At 41.3% G+C, this 15453-nt stretch overlaps 2 protein-coding genes across 16 annotated transcripts in view; both read right to left on the reverse strand.

Moving 5' to 3' along the window:
* LOC310685618 (uncharacterized protein) overlaps positions 1-15453 on the reverse strand; it is an 850221-nt gene that overhangs the window by 497527 nt on the left and 337241 nt on the right. The gene's annotated exons all lie outside the window — the stretch shown is intronic.
* Positions 1-15453, reverse strand: part of FRYL (FRY like transcription coactivator) — a 144310-nt gene that overhangs the window by 33301 nt on the left and 95556 nt on the right. For all 14 annotated transcript variants that reach the window (XR_014515334.1, XM_083457763.1, XM_083457761.1 and 11 more), the window contains 11 exons: positions 13805-13945; positions 12321-12489; positions 11488-11572; positions 10847-10959; positions 9642-9792; positions 8221-8324; positions 7614-7799; positions 5805-6006; positions 5087-5208; positions 3838-4028; positions 1327-1421 (listed from right to left, as the gene is read on the reverse strand). Coding sequence is in view for 13 of the 14 variants with exons in the window: in XM_083457763.1 (XP_083313889.1) it covers positions 1327-1421; positions 3838-4028; positions 5087-5208; positions 5805-6006; positions 7614-7799; positions 8221-8324; positions 9642-9792; positions 10847-10959; positions 11488-11572; positions 12321-12489; positions 13805-13945 (1559 nt within the window). In the remaining variant the exon portion in view is untranslated. The remainder of the gene's footprint in view (positions 1-1326; positions 1422-3837; positions 4029-5086; positions 5209-5804; positions 6007-7613; positions 7800-8220; positions 8325-9641; positions 9793-10846; positions 10960-11487; positions 11573-12320; positions 12490-13804; positions 13946-15453) is intronic.

A 15453-nucleotide genomic window follows, 5' to 3' on the forward strand; every position in this document is an offset into this window, starting at 1 on the left:
TTCGATCGGCAAGTCCTAGGTGCTGAGGCTTTAACCCACAGCGCCACCCGCGTCAAGAAAAAAAAAAAAAAGGGAGGTTAACATCCTTTAATTTCAGATACTGAATGAGCAACCTTGTACAATCCGGTTCTTTTGCTTGCTTGATGATAATAGAATAAACTGCATGTTTCTAGTCTTGAACAGAACAACCAAACTTTACTCCTAACATTTTAAACACTAGCAGGTCTAATTAGAGCTTCAGCACAGGACAGAAAAATGCTAATTTCTTCAGATCACCATGAAACACTGGTAATCTAGACATTTCTCTATTCAGAGAGCTCCAAAATCCTCATGCACAAACAGAAGAAACACATGAATGTTTATGGGGATCATGTATGACGCCCATCTCCCATTCTAGCTCACTGTATTCTATCAGATCCTCCTCTGGAGCGTCTTTGACCTTCTAGAACTGTTTTTCAGGTGGCTTGGCAGAATTCAATTTTTCTTTAAAATATTTATATCCCATCTTTTCAGATAAAATCCTCATGAGGTGCCTTACAGAATCATGAAATTGCAGAGATGGAAGAGACCCTCAGGGTCATCTGGTCCAACCCCTTGCAATGCAGGAATCTCAACTAAAGCATCCGGACGGATATTTTAAAAAACACTAAACTGAATACAGTATATAATTCAAACCAAATTTTGCAATATACACCACAAGCCAATTACGAAAAGGCTTGAAAGAATTAAAGCAAGTCTTCAGGGCCTTGTTAAAAACAACTGAAGAAAAGCTTTACAAAGCTCTTGGGGAAAGGAGTTCCAAAAATGTGGGGCCACTGCAGAAAAGACCAGGGGGGAGAGAAATCAGTTTTTTTTTGTATATATGTGTTTGGATGCACTCTGAATGATAAAAGCATCAAACTTAAGCATATGTACCTACATCCTTTGAAAAACAATGGGCCTTACTTGTGAGTATATATGCATCGGATTTCACTGTAAGTCCTACATTCCGAATTTACGAGCTTATGGTTTATGTGTATCAATCATGCCAGCTTCAGTCGGTTTTTGCACACTTCAGAGTACTTTACTCAGTGGAAAGGAAAGGGAATTGTGTGTGGCAAGCTGTGTTAAACAGTCCCCCAACCAACAGTTTGGTCAACAATTCCATTCATTTTTGGGTCTGCAAGTAGATAGGTTTGGGTTTTTTTCAACTTCTCTCTGCAACCACGACAGTCAACTTCAGGACCCATGCATCCCTTCCCTATCCATTACAAAGCAATTTCATACCCAAGATGTTGCAAGAAACATTTCAGAAACAAACAAAAGTAAACTACCAGCAATTCTTACTGGGAAAGCGCAGCGAGAAGATCATAATGCTTCATGGTGTCTGCTAGTGTATCAACAGCTGACTCCAAGGTGAGAAGTAGTTCTATGACAAAACCCTGTAAGGGGAGGGAGAGAAAATTAGTGCTAGAGACAGATGACAGAAAGTAAAGCCCCTTGCATATGATATATTTTATCAACAATGTACAGTGGTGCCTCGCAAGACGAAAAGAATCCGTTCCGCGAGTCTCTTCGTCTAGCGGTTTTTTCCCCATTAGCGGATTAGCGCTATTAGCGGTTTAGCGGCTATTAGCGGCTATTAAAGGCTTAAGGGATTAGCAGATTAGCTGCTAAAAGGCTATTAGCAGCTTAGTGTCTTAGAAAAAGGGGGTGGGGAGCGGAAAAAAACCCCCAGGAATCGCAAGACATTTTTGTCTTGCGAAGCAAGCCCGTAGAGAAATTCGTCCTGCGAAGCACCTCCAAAACGGAAAACCCTTTCGTCTAGTGGGTTTTCCGTCTTGCGGGGCACCACTGTATATTTCTTCCTTTGCTAGAAACTGAGATTGCACAGCATCTCTGACTTTATTTTTTGGTACTGAGAACCCAGAGGGGAGAGTGCTCTTGTGCTTAAATCTGGCTTGCAGCTTTCCCACAGGTATCTGGTTTCCCACAGGATGCTGGACTAGATGGGCCATTGGCCTGATCCAGCAAGTTCTTCTTATGTTCTTCAGTTAGATGTGAATCCATCTGCCATTCTCTCATCCATTTAGGATGTGCAGAACATTGGGTCACATGTCACACCAAACCATGATTTAGTGAGATAAGGAGTCCTTGTAGGTCTCAGGGTTGGGTATTCCCCTCCTAGGTAGTTGGTGGTGTTTGATAGCCCCTTCTCCCACCTTTGGACCTGAACAATATACAGTGGTACCTTGGTTCTCAAACACCTTGGTTCTCAAACAACTTGGAACCCAAACACTGCAAACCCGGAAGTAAGTGTTCCAGTTTGCAAACTTTTTTCAGAAGCCGAACATGCTCCGTTTTGAGTGTTATGCTTCCGATTTGAATGCCACACTTCCGTTTTGAGTGTTATGCTAAGGTCTGTCTGTTTTTGCTATTTATGTTGTGTTTTTGCAACTTTTTTGTTCTGTTTTTTGTGACTGTGTGGAACCCAGTTCAGCTACTGATTGATTGACTGTGTGACTGCAGTACATTGTTTATTGCTTTCATTTTATGGATCAATGGTCTCATTAGATAGTAAAATTCATGTTAAATTGCTGTTTTAGGGGGTGTTTTTAAAAGTCTGGAATGGATTAATCCATTTTGCATTACTTTCTATGGGAAAGTGCACCTTGGTTTTGGAATGCTTTGGTTTTGGAACAGACTTCCGCAGCGGATTAAGTTTGAGAACCAAGGTACTACTGTAGTATCCTCAGCAAACATGGCCATCTCACTGCTCACCCCAACTCTAGATCAGGGGTCAGCAACCTTTTTCAGCCGTGGGCCGGTCCACTGTCCCTCAGACCATGTGGTGGGCCAGACTATATTTTGAAAAAAATATATGAACAAATTCCTATGCCCCACAAATAACCCAGAGATGCATTTTAAATAAAAGGACACATTCTACTCATGTAAAAACACACTGATTCCCAGACCATCCGCAAGTCAGATTGAGAAGACGACTGGGCCGCATAAGAATTCGTTCATATTTTCCCCCAAAATATAGTCCAGCCCACCACATGGTCTGAGGGACAGTGGACCGGCCCACAGCTGAAAAAGGTTGCTGACTCCTGTTCTAGAACGTCAACTCTTTTCCCTACTATCTGCCTCAGTTCTTCAGATTTCCTTCCTGCAAAAGTTAATTCAGTTGCTGGGATCTGCCTTCTATCTTCCACTGTGAAGACAGAAACAAAGAATTCATTCATCTTCTGTGCAATCTTTTTATCCTCCTTTAGCACACTTTAGACTCTCTCGCTCCTGAGAACTAAAAGCTGCTGAAGTTCTCCCCCCAATCTGTTTAGGAGGAGAAGAGGGGAGCAAAGGAGCGTGAGCTCTAAGTCTCATTTCTGCTTATGTGCAGCTTCCTATACCACAGTTTAGTGTGATGCGCAAACTGGGCCTTTACCTTACAGAGTCGTATTTCTGTCTGAAGGAAACTTAGGCCTGTTTCAAACATCTGGTAAATCGCATATTTACACCATCAAGTAATAAGTGAACAAGGAAAAAAGGTACAGTGGTACCCCGCAAGACGAATGCCTCGCAAGACGAAAAACTCGCTAGACGAAAGGGTTTTCCGTTTTCTGAGTTGCTTCGCAAGACGGATTTCCCTGTGGGCTTGCTTCGCAAGACGAAACGTCTTGCGCCTTTTTTTAAAAAAACGCCAATGCATTCCTATGGGAAACCGTCAATACACATTGGTGCTTCGCTAGTCGAAAAAACTCGTAGAACGAAAAAACTCGCAGAACGAATTAATTTCGTCTTGCGGGGCACTACTGTACTCTTTAAAACTGATCCAAAAGAAACAATAAATGCAAATACCTGAGCTTCTTCTCCTGCATCTCCAACGGTTTCTACAAGCCTAGATAGAATGTCAGAAAGTGTGGCTGCAGAAAGAGGTTGCTTCAGTGCTCTGAAAATCTGAAAGGATCTTCCAGCATAATGCCGAGAGGAGCAAGAAAGTGCAGTTTGCAGAGCAACTTCGCTGAGATGGTGCTCTAACTGAAATCCAACTGTAAGATAAAGTTAGTAGTAAGAATGTGGAGTGAGGACCGAGGTTCAGGAAGGATTCTGAGTTCACAAGCAGGCTTTACGGGCAGCCATAGGCTGTGTAGACATTTGCAAACAGTGAGTGATACCTTATTCTCAAAGCTTGAAGCCAGGGTCAGAGTTGCACAGGAGGGAGATGGCAAGAAACACAGATTACGCATCCTCAGTAGCAACAAGATGGTTGTACTTACTAGATATATATTCTTCAATAAACCCAATATTCCCCATTCTGCCTTCATTCCCCTGAATACTAGGGGAAATTAAACATATACAGTAATATCTCCGTGAATGTCCACCTTGTCTAGTGTCTGCTTCAGCGAACGTCCGCAGCAAACCCAGAAGTACTGGAATGGGTTACTTCCGGGTTTGCCACTCGCGCATGCGCAGACACAGAGCTTTGCCCTGCGTCCTTTTCAGCTAGCAGCCGGGGCTACGGAAGGGATCCCAGTCACAAAACAAGGTGCGAATGTATATCTGAACATTAATAATAATAATAATAATAATAATAATAATAAATTTTATTTATATCCCGCCCTCCCCAGCCGAAGCCGGGCTCAGGGCGGCTAACAACAATTAAATAATCAAACAATCAAATAATCCAACATTCTAAAAACAGTCCATTATAAAATTAATTAAAATCAAATTAATGGCAACCGTTAAGCAAAATTCTGTGCAGGTTGCCAGAGGAGGGAGTCAGGCTGGGCCCTGACCAAAGGCCTGGTGGAACAACTCTGTCTTGCAGGCTCTGCAGAAAGATGTCAGGTCCCGCAGGGCCCTAGTCTCTTGTGACAGAGCGTTCCACCAGATTGGAGCCGCAGCCGAGAAAGCCCCGGCTCTAGTTGAGGCCAGCCTAACCTCTCTGAGGCCTGGGACCTTCAGGATGTTTTTATTTGAAGACCGTAGGGTTCTCTGTGGGGCATATATTTTCTTATATAGGAGCTGTACGGTATTTATTTTTAAGGAATGTTCTTTTACTGAATTTACTGAATACTGTACCATACTTCAGCTTTTTCAACCATACCTGAACTTGACTGTTTAAATGCAGAAACAACATGCTTTAGGAATACAGTTAACTGCTCAGCGCTCTTTATGCTTGGATTCTTTGCTGAAACATCTTCATGGTTCCAAAGTGGTCCTCGTTTCCTAGGAGTAACAAATAAACCAAGCCCAAATCTCATTTCTCAGAAATATTAGGAACATTCAGCATAAAGGTGGAAGGCTTCCCGTTTTACCCACAAGCAATTTCCAATATAAAATGCAGTCGCTGTTAACAAGTATACAGCAATTCTGAAGACGTGTAAAGCCTTCTTGTCAGAAATTATACTGCGACATTTCTAAACACCACCTGGATTTTCTTTTGGTCCTAGGAAGTGTTTATCAACACTTCAGAGAAGAACAGAATTCTAAGATTGTATGAGAAATTCAAGGTGGGGAAACATACCAGTAAGGCTGCCAAAAAAACCCAAAACCACCTATGAAGGGCTTTACTTATGAAAGATAAATATAATATACTTAGTAGCTTTCTAATAGCATAAGTCCTCCTACAAAGCAAGATAGGTTAGCCAAACTGATCACTACTCAATGCAAGAGCTTTAAACCATACTGTACCTCCTGAAAGCTCTGATGTTAAAGCACAAGCCTATTTGCCTTTTTCTCTTTGCATTCACAATGGGACTGAAAACATTGCATGCGTGTATTTTCATACAGATAAGTAACAGCAGCCGACTTTTAAATGTTACCTTGAAGTAATAAACTCCATAAGTGATTTCATTTTCTCCTCTTGCTCTCCTGAAATGTCAACTTCACTGAGGATGGTGCTATGCATATGAGAAATGGCAGCACTGGTATTTCCTAAACTGATGCTAGAAGAGGTAGAACTTGAACTGAGCCCTGAGTCTGTCATTGGGGAGGGCTGGTGATCCGGTATAAAATCATTCACACCTAATTATAGAAAGAAAAAATGAGTTCCCATACAGTAAAATGGCAGTCAGGATCTACTTTATTAATTCATTCAATTGAAAGCATTTTTAGCAGCTTAATATTAAAAATCTCTAAAAGTGATACAAAAATACAACAGAAAACAATAAATCAGTGTCATATAAACAGAAAGAAACAAAAAACAGCAAAACAGTATTTAAAAAAGCAGGAATTTGGCACTAGCAGGATTTAATTTAATGGGTTAGGGAATTTTTGAGCAAAATAATGCGTCTTCACAAGTTGTTACTAACAGATGTTAGAAGCGCAATTTAATAAAAATAGAAACAACAAAACCAACTATTTTTGTGAGATCAACTACTCTTTGTGATTATATTGTATGACAAAGTGCTGCCATCTGCTGGAAAGTAATAGAGAGCGCCCAACTGGTGGGGATATTATGAAGCCTTGGAGGGGTCTGGAGAGAGATCTTCTCCCCCGATTTGGTACCAGCCTATACATGCTTTGCCCGTTGCTCTCACCCTGATCCATTCTGCAGGAACAAAATTAATCCTCTCTCCACTATGCAGGAGGAAAAGAGGAGACAGAGGGGCATACAACCCCAAGGCTTGCCTAGGCTCATTTCCTTCTCCTAGATGGGATACCTTCCTCAGTTGACAAGACCCATCTGCTCCTCACTGCCCTCTACAGCATGTGCAGAAACCCCCTTCTTGACCGTTGGATCCACTGTTGGTCTCATCTGCTCAATGTGCCAGAGCCTGTCTTCTGACGAAGAGGAAGTCAGAAGTGGAACGTGTCCAGAGGAGGGCAACCAAAATGGTCAAAAGCCTGGAAACGATGCCTTATGAGGAACGGCTAAGGGAGCTGGGCATGTTTAGCCGGGAGAAGAGGAGGTTAAGGGGTGATATGATAGCCATGTTCAAATATATAAAAGTTTGTCACATAGAGGAGGGAGAAAGGTTGTTTTCTGCTGCTCCAGAGAAGCGGACACGGAGCAATGGATCCAAACTACAAGAAAGAAGATTCCACCTAAACATTAGGAAGAACTTCCTGACAATAAGAGCTGTTCGACAGTGGAATTTGCTGCCAAGGAGTGTGGTGGAGTCTCCTTCTTTGGAGGTCTTTAAGCAGAGGCTTGACAACCATATGTCAGGAGTGCTCTGATGGTGTTTCCTGCTTGGTAGGGGGTTGGACTCGATGGCCCTTGTGGTCTCTTCCACCTCTATGATTCTATGATTCTAAGTCCCCATCTCACTGAAGGTTTGAGACCCATCGGCTATTTTCACCTGGTTTAGCCGGCCAGTCGAAGCCGTTTCCCGGGGTGTGGCCACTGTCGCATGCTGACAGCTTCTAGGAGCCATAGGTGAAAGCTCAGTGCAGGGAGTGGACCAAAGGTGGGTAAACCCTAGAAGGAGACCATGTGTCCTCCCACCAGAGGCACTATCCCTTCTTAACGGATAATGCACCTTCATCAACCAGCTATGCACCGGTGGGAAAGAGCTTTTATTTTCAATGGCTAAAGTGTATGGTGTCATTGGCAGTATAACACTTTAACTTCATCACAATATAATGTTGCAATATTTCTTCAGAAATATTTAATTCATTTAATGTACCTGTGAATATGTAATCCAAATGTGCTGTTTGTTTGACAGTGAGCACCCGGGGTTCATTAAACTCCCTGTTCCTGAGAAGGACAGAAGCCACAGACTGGACATTACTGTTAGAGCCCATCGCTATCAATAAATGCAATAGGAGGCGTTTACAGTGTTCGTATACTTCAGGATGGTGGTGATCAAGTCCTGTAAGCAATAAAGTTAATGTTAGATGTACCACAGCAACAATGACATCACCCTTATGATCTTTTGTACTATTGTAATTTAAATGCGAGTTTGCTACACTAAACGTATCAAGAGGTCTACCATGGGGGGGGGGGGGGAGTCAGTGACGTATATAATCTCTCATTCATTATTATAATGTATACAATGCGCAGGAGTTTTAAATATGTGTTTTCAAACTACAAATATTTTTATGCAATATAAAAACAAGAGTTCTCCCCTTGTGATCCTTGGCTACTCCGTTTCAAAATTTGTGCTTTACCTCCGATTGGCAGAGTTGTCTTACTTTAACATAGATAAGCCACCTCTTTTGTAGTGATTAAAAGGCAAGAGCACAAAACGATGAGCTAACATTGTCTCTCAGTTTTAATAAAGATGTCATTACCTATAAAAACTGCATGAAGCAAGAGGTGCAGGTAGGTTCCCCAGTCAACCTTCACACTGTGGTCAATTATCAAGTCAGTCAACAAAATCACTGCTATGTTACACCTACAAGCAAAAACAATTGGTAAGGTTAAAAGAACAGAATGAAGAAGCAGTTTCTTTTTAAGGTGCAATACTTTTAAATGAAACGTTGATAGTAGTCTAGTTACATTATTACTATTTCATATAAAGCTACCACCAGTCAAAACAAATCTGATTCTTTCAGGAAAATTGACTTTAAAAGTATTAGTTATGATGATACAGACAACATTTGAATATGAAGTATGCCTTAATATGACCGTGCCACAGCTTAACTGCTTCTATTTAGGAAGCAAATCTGAATTCAATTTTCTGATCATGTTCAGTGCCGAGGCAATACAGAATCAAAAACTTGTAAAGGAAGGTTTAGTACACAACTATTGTTACTACTCTTTCAGACAGGAGGGATACTCAGAACGTTGGTGGTCACTAACATCTTAACGCTAAGAGCAGCCCTGCAAAAATAGACCAAAAATCCACCCAAAATCAGAACAAGGGAATTGTTTCCAACAGTGGTTAGGCAGATGCATTTGGGAAGTCCTCTCAGGTGAATAATTCAAGGGTTCTCTCATGCTGTACAGACCTAGGAATGAGTATACAGAAGTACCAATAACTCTGAACATGAAGCCTCTATAATGATTATTAGTTGTTGATTGACAAGAATTCAGACCTAGCTTTGTCAAAGGACAGGTCAACCCGAATTTTTACTTCCACCATACATTTGGGAAAACAAAAGTTAGAGCAAAAGGCCTCATTGCAGAAAGCCATTTGGAGCTGAGGAACCACCTGCAACCTGAGAGTCTTCCTGGGTGAGATTTCCCCAAGATAGTAACAAGACAATAGGCCCTCTGCTTTGGAAAATGGAACTTCTCGGTCATGGCGCCCACCCTGTGGAAAGCCCTCCCATCAGATGTCAAGGAAATAAACATCTATCTGGCTTTTAGAAGACATCTGAAGGCAGCCCTGTTTAGGGAAGTTTTTAATGTTTGATGTTTTATTGTATCTTTAATATTTTGTTGGAAGCTGCCCAAAGCGGCTGGGGAAACCCAGCCAGATGGGCAGGGTATAAATAATAAATTACTACTATTGCTGCTGCTACTACTACTACTACTTACTACTACTACTACTTTGGCAATGTGACCCCAAAGGCAGAGAGACTCAAGAAGCATGGGTTGAAACTTTTCCCCTACAAAGACCATAATTAAAAATATCGGATACTAACCATTCCTCCTGTGTAAGGCACAAACAGCTGACCTTCCCATCTCTTCGGGAAGGGGCAATTGTGACATGCACGCTGAATATTAAAAGGAACTTGCATTGTTTCCATTTACTTTTATTGCTTACCTATGAAGAGACATGCCTGGGGAGGTTGTTTCAGGCAAATAATCTACCAGCGGTGACCAACAGCCCCCTGAAGGTGGAAATGGTAAAGGCTCCCCTTCATTGTGCTCCATCACTTTCAGCCGCCAGTTTGAGTACAGTGGCATTGAATCGCCTATCAAAAGTATTCATTTTATAGTTGATATTAGAGTTCAGTTTAATGCATTCATGTTAGCAGAAACAGGTTCTTTTCAAATATGCATGCAGTACCATTGCATTCCATACAATTCCCAATACTGTTCTGCATTCCAAAAGTTGCTTCATACATGACAGTTTCTCTCCCCCCACCACACACAAACCTATTATATGTTCTGAGCTGATCGCATGGAAGGATGTTCCCATGTGTTTCTGGAAGCTATTACCATGAAAGCCTGACACTGATGAAAAAAGAACCCGTCACAAGCAAAGAAGAGAAATGTAAAAATGGCACAGGAAGAAAATCCGTACATTCAACAACAGGGCAATTTAAAAAAAATTGATTCCAATGGCTTTCCACAAAAGAGAGTAAAATAAAGGTAAAGGTAAAGGACCCCTGGATGGTTAAGTCCGATCAAAGGCAACCATGGGGTGCGGTGCTCATCTCACTTTTCAGGCCAAGGGAGCCGGTGTTTGTCCACAGACAGCTTTCTGGGTCATGTGGCTGGCATGACTAAACCACTTCTGGCACAACGGAACACCATGATGGAAACCAGAGTGCATGGTCACACCATTTACCTTCCCACCACAGTGGTACCTATTTAGCTACTTGCACTGGCGTGCTTTCGAACTGCTAGGTTGGCAGAAGCTGGGACAGAGCAACGGGAGCACAGCCCATCACACAGATTTGAACTGCCAACCTTCTGATCGGCAAGCCCAAGAGGCTCAGTGGTTTAGACCACAGCGCCACCCGCGTTCCTTTTACAAAAGAGAGGAAGTTGTACTCAACCTGTTCCAACCATAGACAGGATTGGTCTGGGGAGGGGAGAGGCTCCCCTCCCCCCAGATAAGTGGCAGTAGGCTGTTTAAGACCCTGCCTGTCACCCCCAGAGGCGTCATCCCATATCAGAGGAATCCGGTGTCTGGATCCAGCAAAAACAACCATTTTTGCCATAAACTCTTTCAGCTGACACTGTTCATGTACGTAATTAAAACATGCATTACTAAGGAGACTGTAAAATTATTATTTTTACTTTTCTCTTCTTCATATGATCCTCCAGAACTGCTGCTATAACGAGATTCTAGCCTGTGGTGTTGGCGGTTCAGATTGCTGTTTAGTCCACTGTAGATATCTAGATGTACATAGCTAAAGGAATAAAAATAATGGTGTCAACTAGAGATATACATTTGTTTCTTAAAATGTAGCACTGTCATCTTTTGTTCAAGGTCGATATATAATAGTGGTGCCTCGCAAGACGAAATTAATTCATTCTGCGAGTTTTTTCGTTCTACGAGTTTTTTCGTCTTGCGAAGCACCACTGTGCATTGACGGTTTCCCATAGGAATGCATTGACGGTTTTTAAAAAAAGGCGCAAGACGTTTTCGTCTTGCAAAGCAAGCCCATAGGGAAATTCGTCTTGCAAAGCAACTCAAAAAACGAAAAACTCTTTTGTCTTGTGAGTTTTTCGTCTTGCGAGGTACCACTGTATACATAATTATTCAACATTATGTCTCATAATTTACAACCATCCCCCTTCAACCTCCACATTCTACTAAGGGACCCGCAACAAGCCATTTTAAAAAACTGTGCCTTGACTGGCTACATTTTTTGTAATAAAAAAGGCTTATTTTTATTCCAGTTCCCAGTACTGTTATTCTTTGAGGTACTACTTACTTTTCATCAATGCTATCTTTTGCATGCTTAATGTCAGGATTACCATCAGTGGGCGCCACCATTGTATTGCTACTGGAAGTGGTTCCTGAAATTTGAAGTAACAGCGTATTTAGGATGAAAAACTTGTGAGATGTACATGAATTATGGAAGTTACTTAAACATCCTGACCTAGTACTTTGTTTTTATCTGCATATGAACTCTACTTTTCAAGCCTGTGCAAATGAAAGATGCAAGGAGCCATGCAGCTAGATGTGCATCCCCAGATGTGCTTTGGATTTGTTGTTCTTGAAATCCCCACCCCATTCCACCCCCGGGCACAATATAACATGGCAAACCTTTGAAATTGTTTGTGACTGAGTTTGCAAATAAATGCAATAAATAAATTTCAGTGATCCTGTTCCTGAATTTTTTTAATACACATTTTTAGGGACAAAGAGAAGAGCTAATGCTTATCTGCTGTCGTTGATCTTTCAAAGCTTCCAAACATTATTTTGAAATAGCGCTGCATCTAGAGCTCATCTTCTCCCTTCCCCAGTTCTTTGAAATGGTGAGGGAGGCAGCACCAGGTAAACTATTCATGTCACCCAAACTCCTCCCAAACAAGTATTTTCCCTCCATTGTTCATAACACAGGTATTTAACAATTCAGATTTTTTTAAAAAAAGGTTAAAATGAAGCTTCATACTTAAATAATGTACAAATTTATACCAGGCTTTTTACCTAACAGTGAGACCTGCGGATATAGGGTGGTATATAAAATCAATCAATTAATCAATCAATCCCAAATATATCCACTTAAGTACAGCAAATGAGTGGTTAAATTCATACCCTCACCTGAGGTGACAGAAGGGATTTTGTAACTGGAAGTGATGCGATAATATGGTGGATTATCCATATGAGTGACTCCAGAACTGACTGGATCAGTAAGCTGCAACTCAGTCACCAGCTCTTCCAAAAGCTGCATGGTTTTATCTCTACCCAGGTAAACAATGACTTTCTTCACCTGCCATTCAAACAAATCACTAAACATGAAGTCTGACATTGCTTGGGTATAAATAATAAGTTAGGATAACATTTATGTTTTATATTGGCAGTCAAATTACATAAATACTGCCCCACCAGCACACATAGATCTTAAACCAGGGGTGGCTAGCACATGGCCTGGGGGATGTATCTTGCCCCTGAAAAGGTTTTGTGCCCCCCAGAAGCCCCCTAAGATGTCATTGTAATTATTCTAGGGTGTGGTTTTTTAAAAAGTTATTGATTTCCCCAGTAGGTTCCCTCCTATGATGCCTAATTTTTTGTCGTCTCCAAATTCCACTTTTCAAAATAAAAAACATACAATTAACTTTATTTTTTACAGACTGCTCCTGTGATGCCCCAAAAAGTTTTTATGAGCTTCCAAGCATCCCTTAAATATGCTCATTGCATTTCTTTTTTCCCATGTTTTACTGACTGCTCCTCTAGGTCCTTCACTTTGATGCCAAAGGTTTTTGGGGGGACTCCAGTCCTCCCATTTTTGCTTTTTTACTGACTACACCTGCAGATCCCTTGCTGTGATTCTGTGATGCCAAAAAGCTCCTGTGACTGCACCTAAGACCTTCCTGAAAATTCTGCTTTAAACTTTAAAGAAGAAAACGTTTAAAAACTGAAATTAGGATTGAAACACAATGATTTTATATAGTGTAGAAGACTTGACATGTCCGCTTTTATATGTGACTCCAAGGGTTGCCCATGGGTCAACGTGGCCATTAGCCCCCAAAACGTTAATCTTCCTTGTCTTAAAACATCTTATAGCAACTGAATATTTTTCATTCTCTTTAATATTAAAGGATGTGTTCAATATAAAGAGAACAAAATAAGAACAAAAACCTAAATAAAACTCCACACGTATAATCAATATCAAAGATTTCTTCTTTACATCAAAGTGATTGAATATTATTATTACACTTAAGTTTTAAAATGTTATACGCAAACATTATTTCAGCCTTTGATGTTGTACTGCAATATTTCATGGAAGGGTCAATCAATGGCAATTTTGTAATTGACTTCAAAGGGTTATGGATTACATTCTCATAAAGGAAATACATTCTGGAAGTATTTTTCTCCTCCTCCAAAGGGCTACACAGAGTTATCCCATTTTATTTTTACAACCACTATACGAGGGAGATTGGACTATGTGTGAGAGAGAAAGTACCTGAAGGTGAGCTTTGGTCAAGCACAGATTTGAACCCAGCTGTTCTCTGTCAAAAAATTATCCCTTAGAAGTTATTCTTAAGTGAAACAGGGACATAACAAAGAGCTTCAGTGTCACTTACGTAAGGCAAGAGGCTAGGTTCACTGTTCACTCCACAAATGCTGATCAAAAAATGCAGAATTATTTTCAAATTCTTTGGCCAACTGTCTGCTAGAGTAATCCAGACGTTCTCAATTTCTGACCATGCCACTTCATCACCATACTAGAAAACAATGTTGAGACATTCATTTCCAACAAGTTCAACAATCTCATTCATATATGAGTGTTTGTGTATCTACCTGAAGAAAATAATTTAGTATGAGATATGTTTCAAAGTCAACAGTAAAAGAAACGATAAGCTTCATTTAACCAACTTAAACCCACAAACATTTCTAGGACTCTGAAGCTTGTTTAACAAACAACCATCAGTATTAAGTGTGTTAAATTTCACAATGTCATTGTTTGCCCTGTCCTGGCTTCCAAACCTGAGCCTTTCCTGTGCACACACCTTCTTCTGCCCTTAGTGCACCACAATTAAACCCAGAAATCTTCAGATAACCATAGTTTCCTGTAGCATTCAAACCGTAATTATAGTTTCTGGCATGTTTCAAAGCTGGTAACCAGTTTTTCCAATGTGAATGAAACTGGAAATGATGGTTCAACTGAAAAAGTTCTGGCATATTTTGGCACACTGAGAAGACAGCAGCAAAAGGAGTCAAAAGTACATGGGAAAAGGATCTAGGAGTCTTGGTTGACCAGAAACTTGACATGAGCCAACAGTGTGACGCGGCAGCTAAAAAAGCCAATGCAATTCTGGGCTGCATCAATAGGAGTATAGCATCTAGATCAAGGGAAGTAATAGTGCCACTGTATTCTGCTCTGGTCAGACCTCACCTGGAGTACTGTGTCCAGTTCTGGGCACCACAGTTCAAGAAGGACACTGACAAACTGGAACGTGTCCAGAGGAGGGCAACCAAAATGGTCAAAGGCCTGGAAACGATGCCTTATGAGGAACGGCTAAGGGAGCTGGGCATGTTTAGCCTGGAGAAGAGGAGGTTAAGGGGTGATATGATAGCCATGTTCAAATATATGAAGGGATGTCACATGGAGGAGGGAGAAAGGTTGTTTTCTGCTGCTCCAGAGAAGCGGACACGGAGCAATGGATCCAAACTACAAGAAAGAAGATTCCATCTAAACATTAGGAAGAACTTCCTGACAGTAAGAGCTGTTCGACAGTGGAATTTGCTGCCAAGGAGTGTGGTGGAGTCTCCTTCTTTGGAGGTCTTTAAGCGGAGGCTTGACAACCATATGTCAGGAGTGCTCTGATGGTGTTTCCTGCTTGGCAGGGGGTTGGACTCGATGGCCCTTGTGGTCTCTTCCAACTCTATGATTCTATGATTCTAAGGGTAGCCCAAAATGGGGTGTGCATGCAAAAGCATATCTGTGCTTATCTCCCCACCCTTTCTATCTAAATCCACGTTCTGAATCTAGATAAAGGCAAACAAATTGAAGTTTAGCCCAGACAAGCTAGATGTGCTCCTGAGCAGTCAACCTGTCTTGGATGGAGAAAGAAAATCATATATAGTGGTTTAGGTGGGGGAAGGATGGGTCCCTAAGCTTGAACCACTGGGAGATAGCTCACCATGCAAATTAGCAGCACTATGCTATACTAAGAGGAGCCTATTGCGACTCCTCTGTAACTTTTAGAACAATTTTGCAATTGAAAGTGTG

This window comes from Podarcis tiliguerta (assembly GCF_965153285.1).
Source record: "Podarcis tiliguerta genome assembly, chromosome: 9".
Lineage (NCBI taxonomy): Eukaryota > Metazoa > Chordata > Lepidosauria > Squamata > Lacertidae > Podarcis > Podarcis tiliguerta.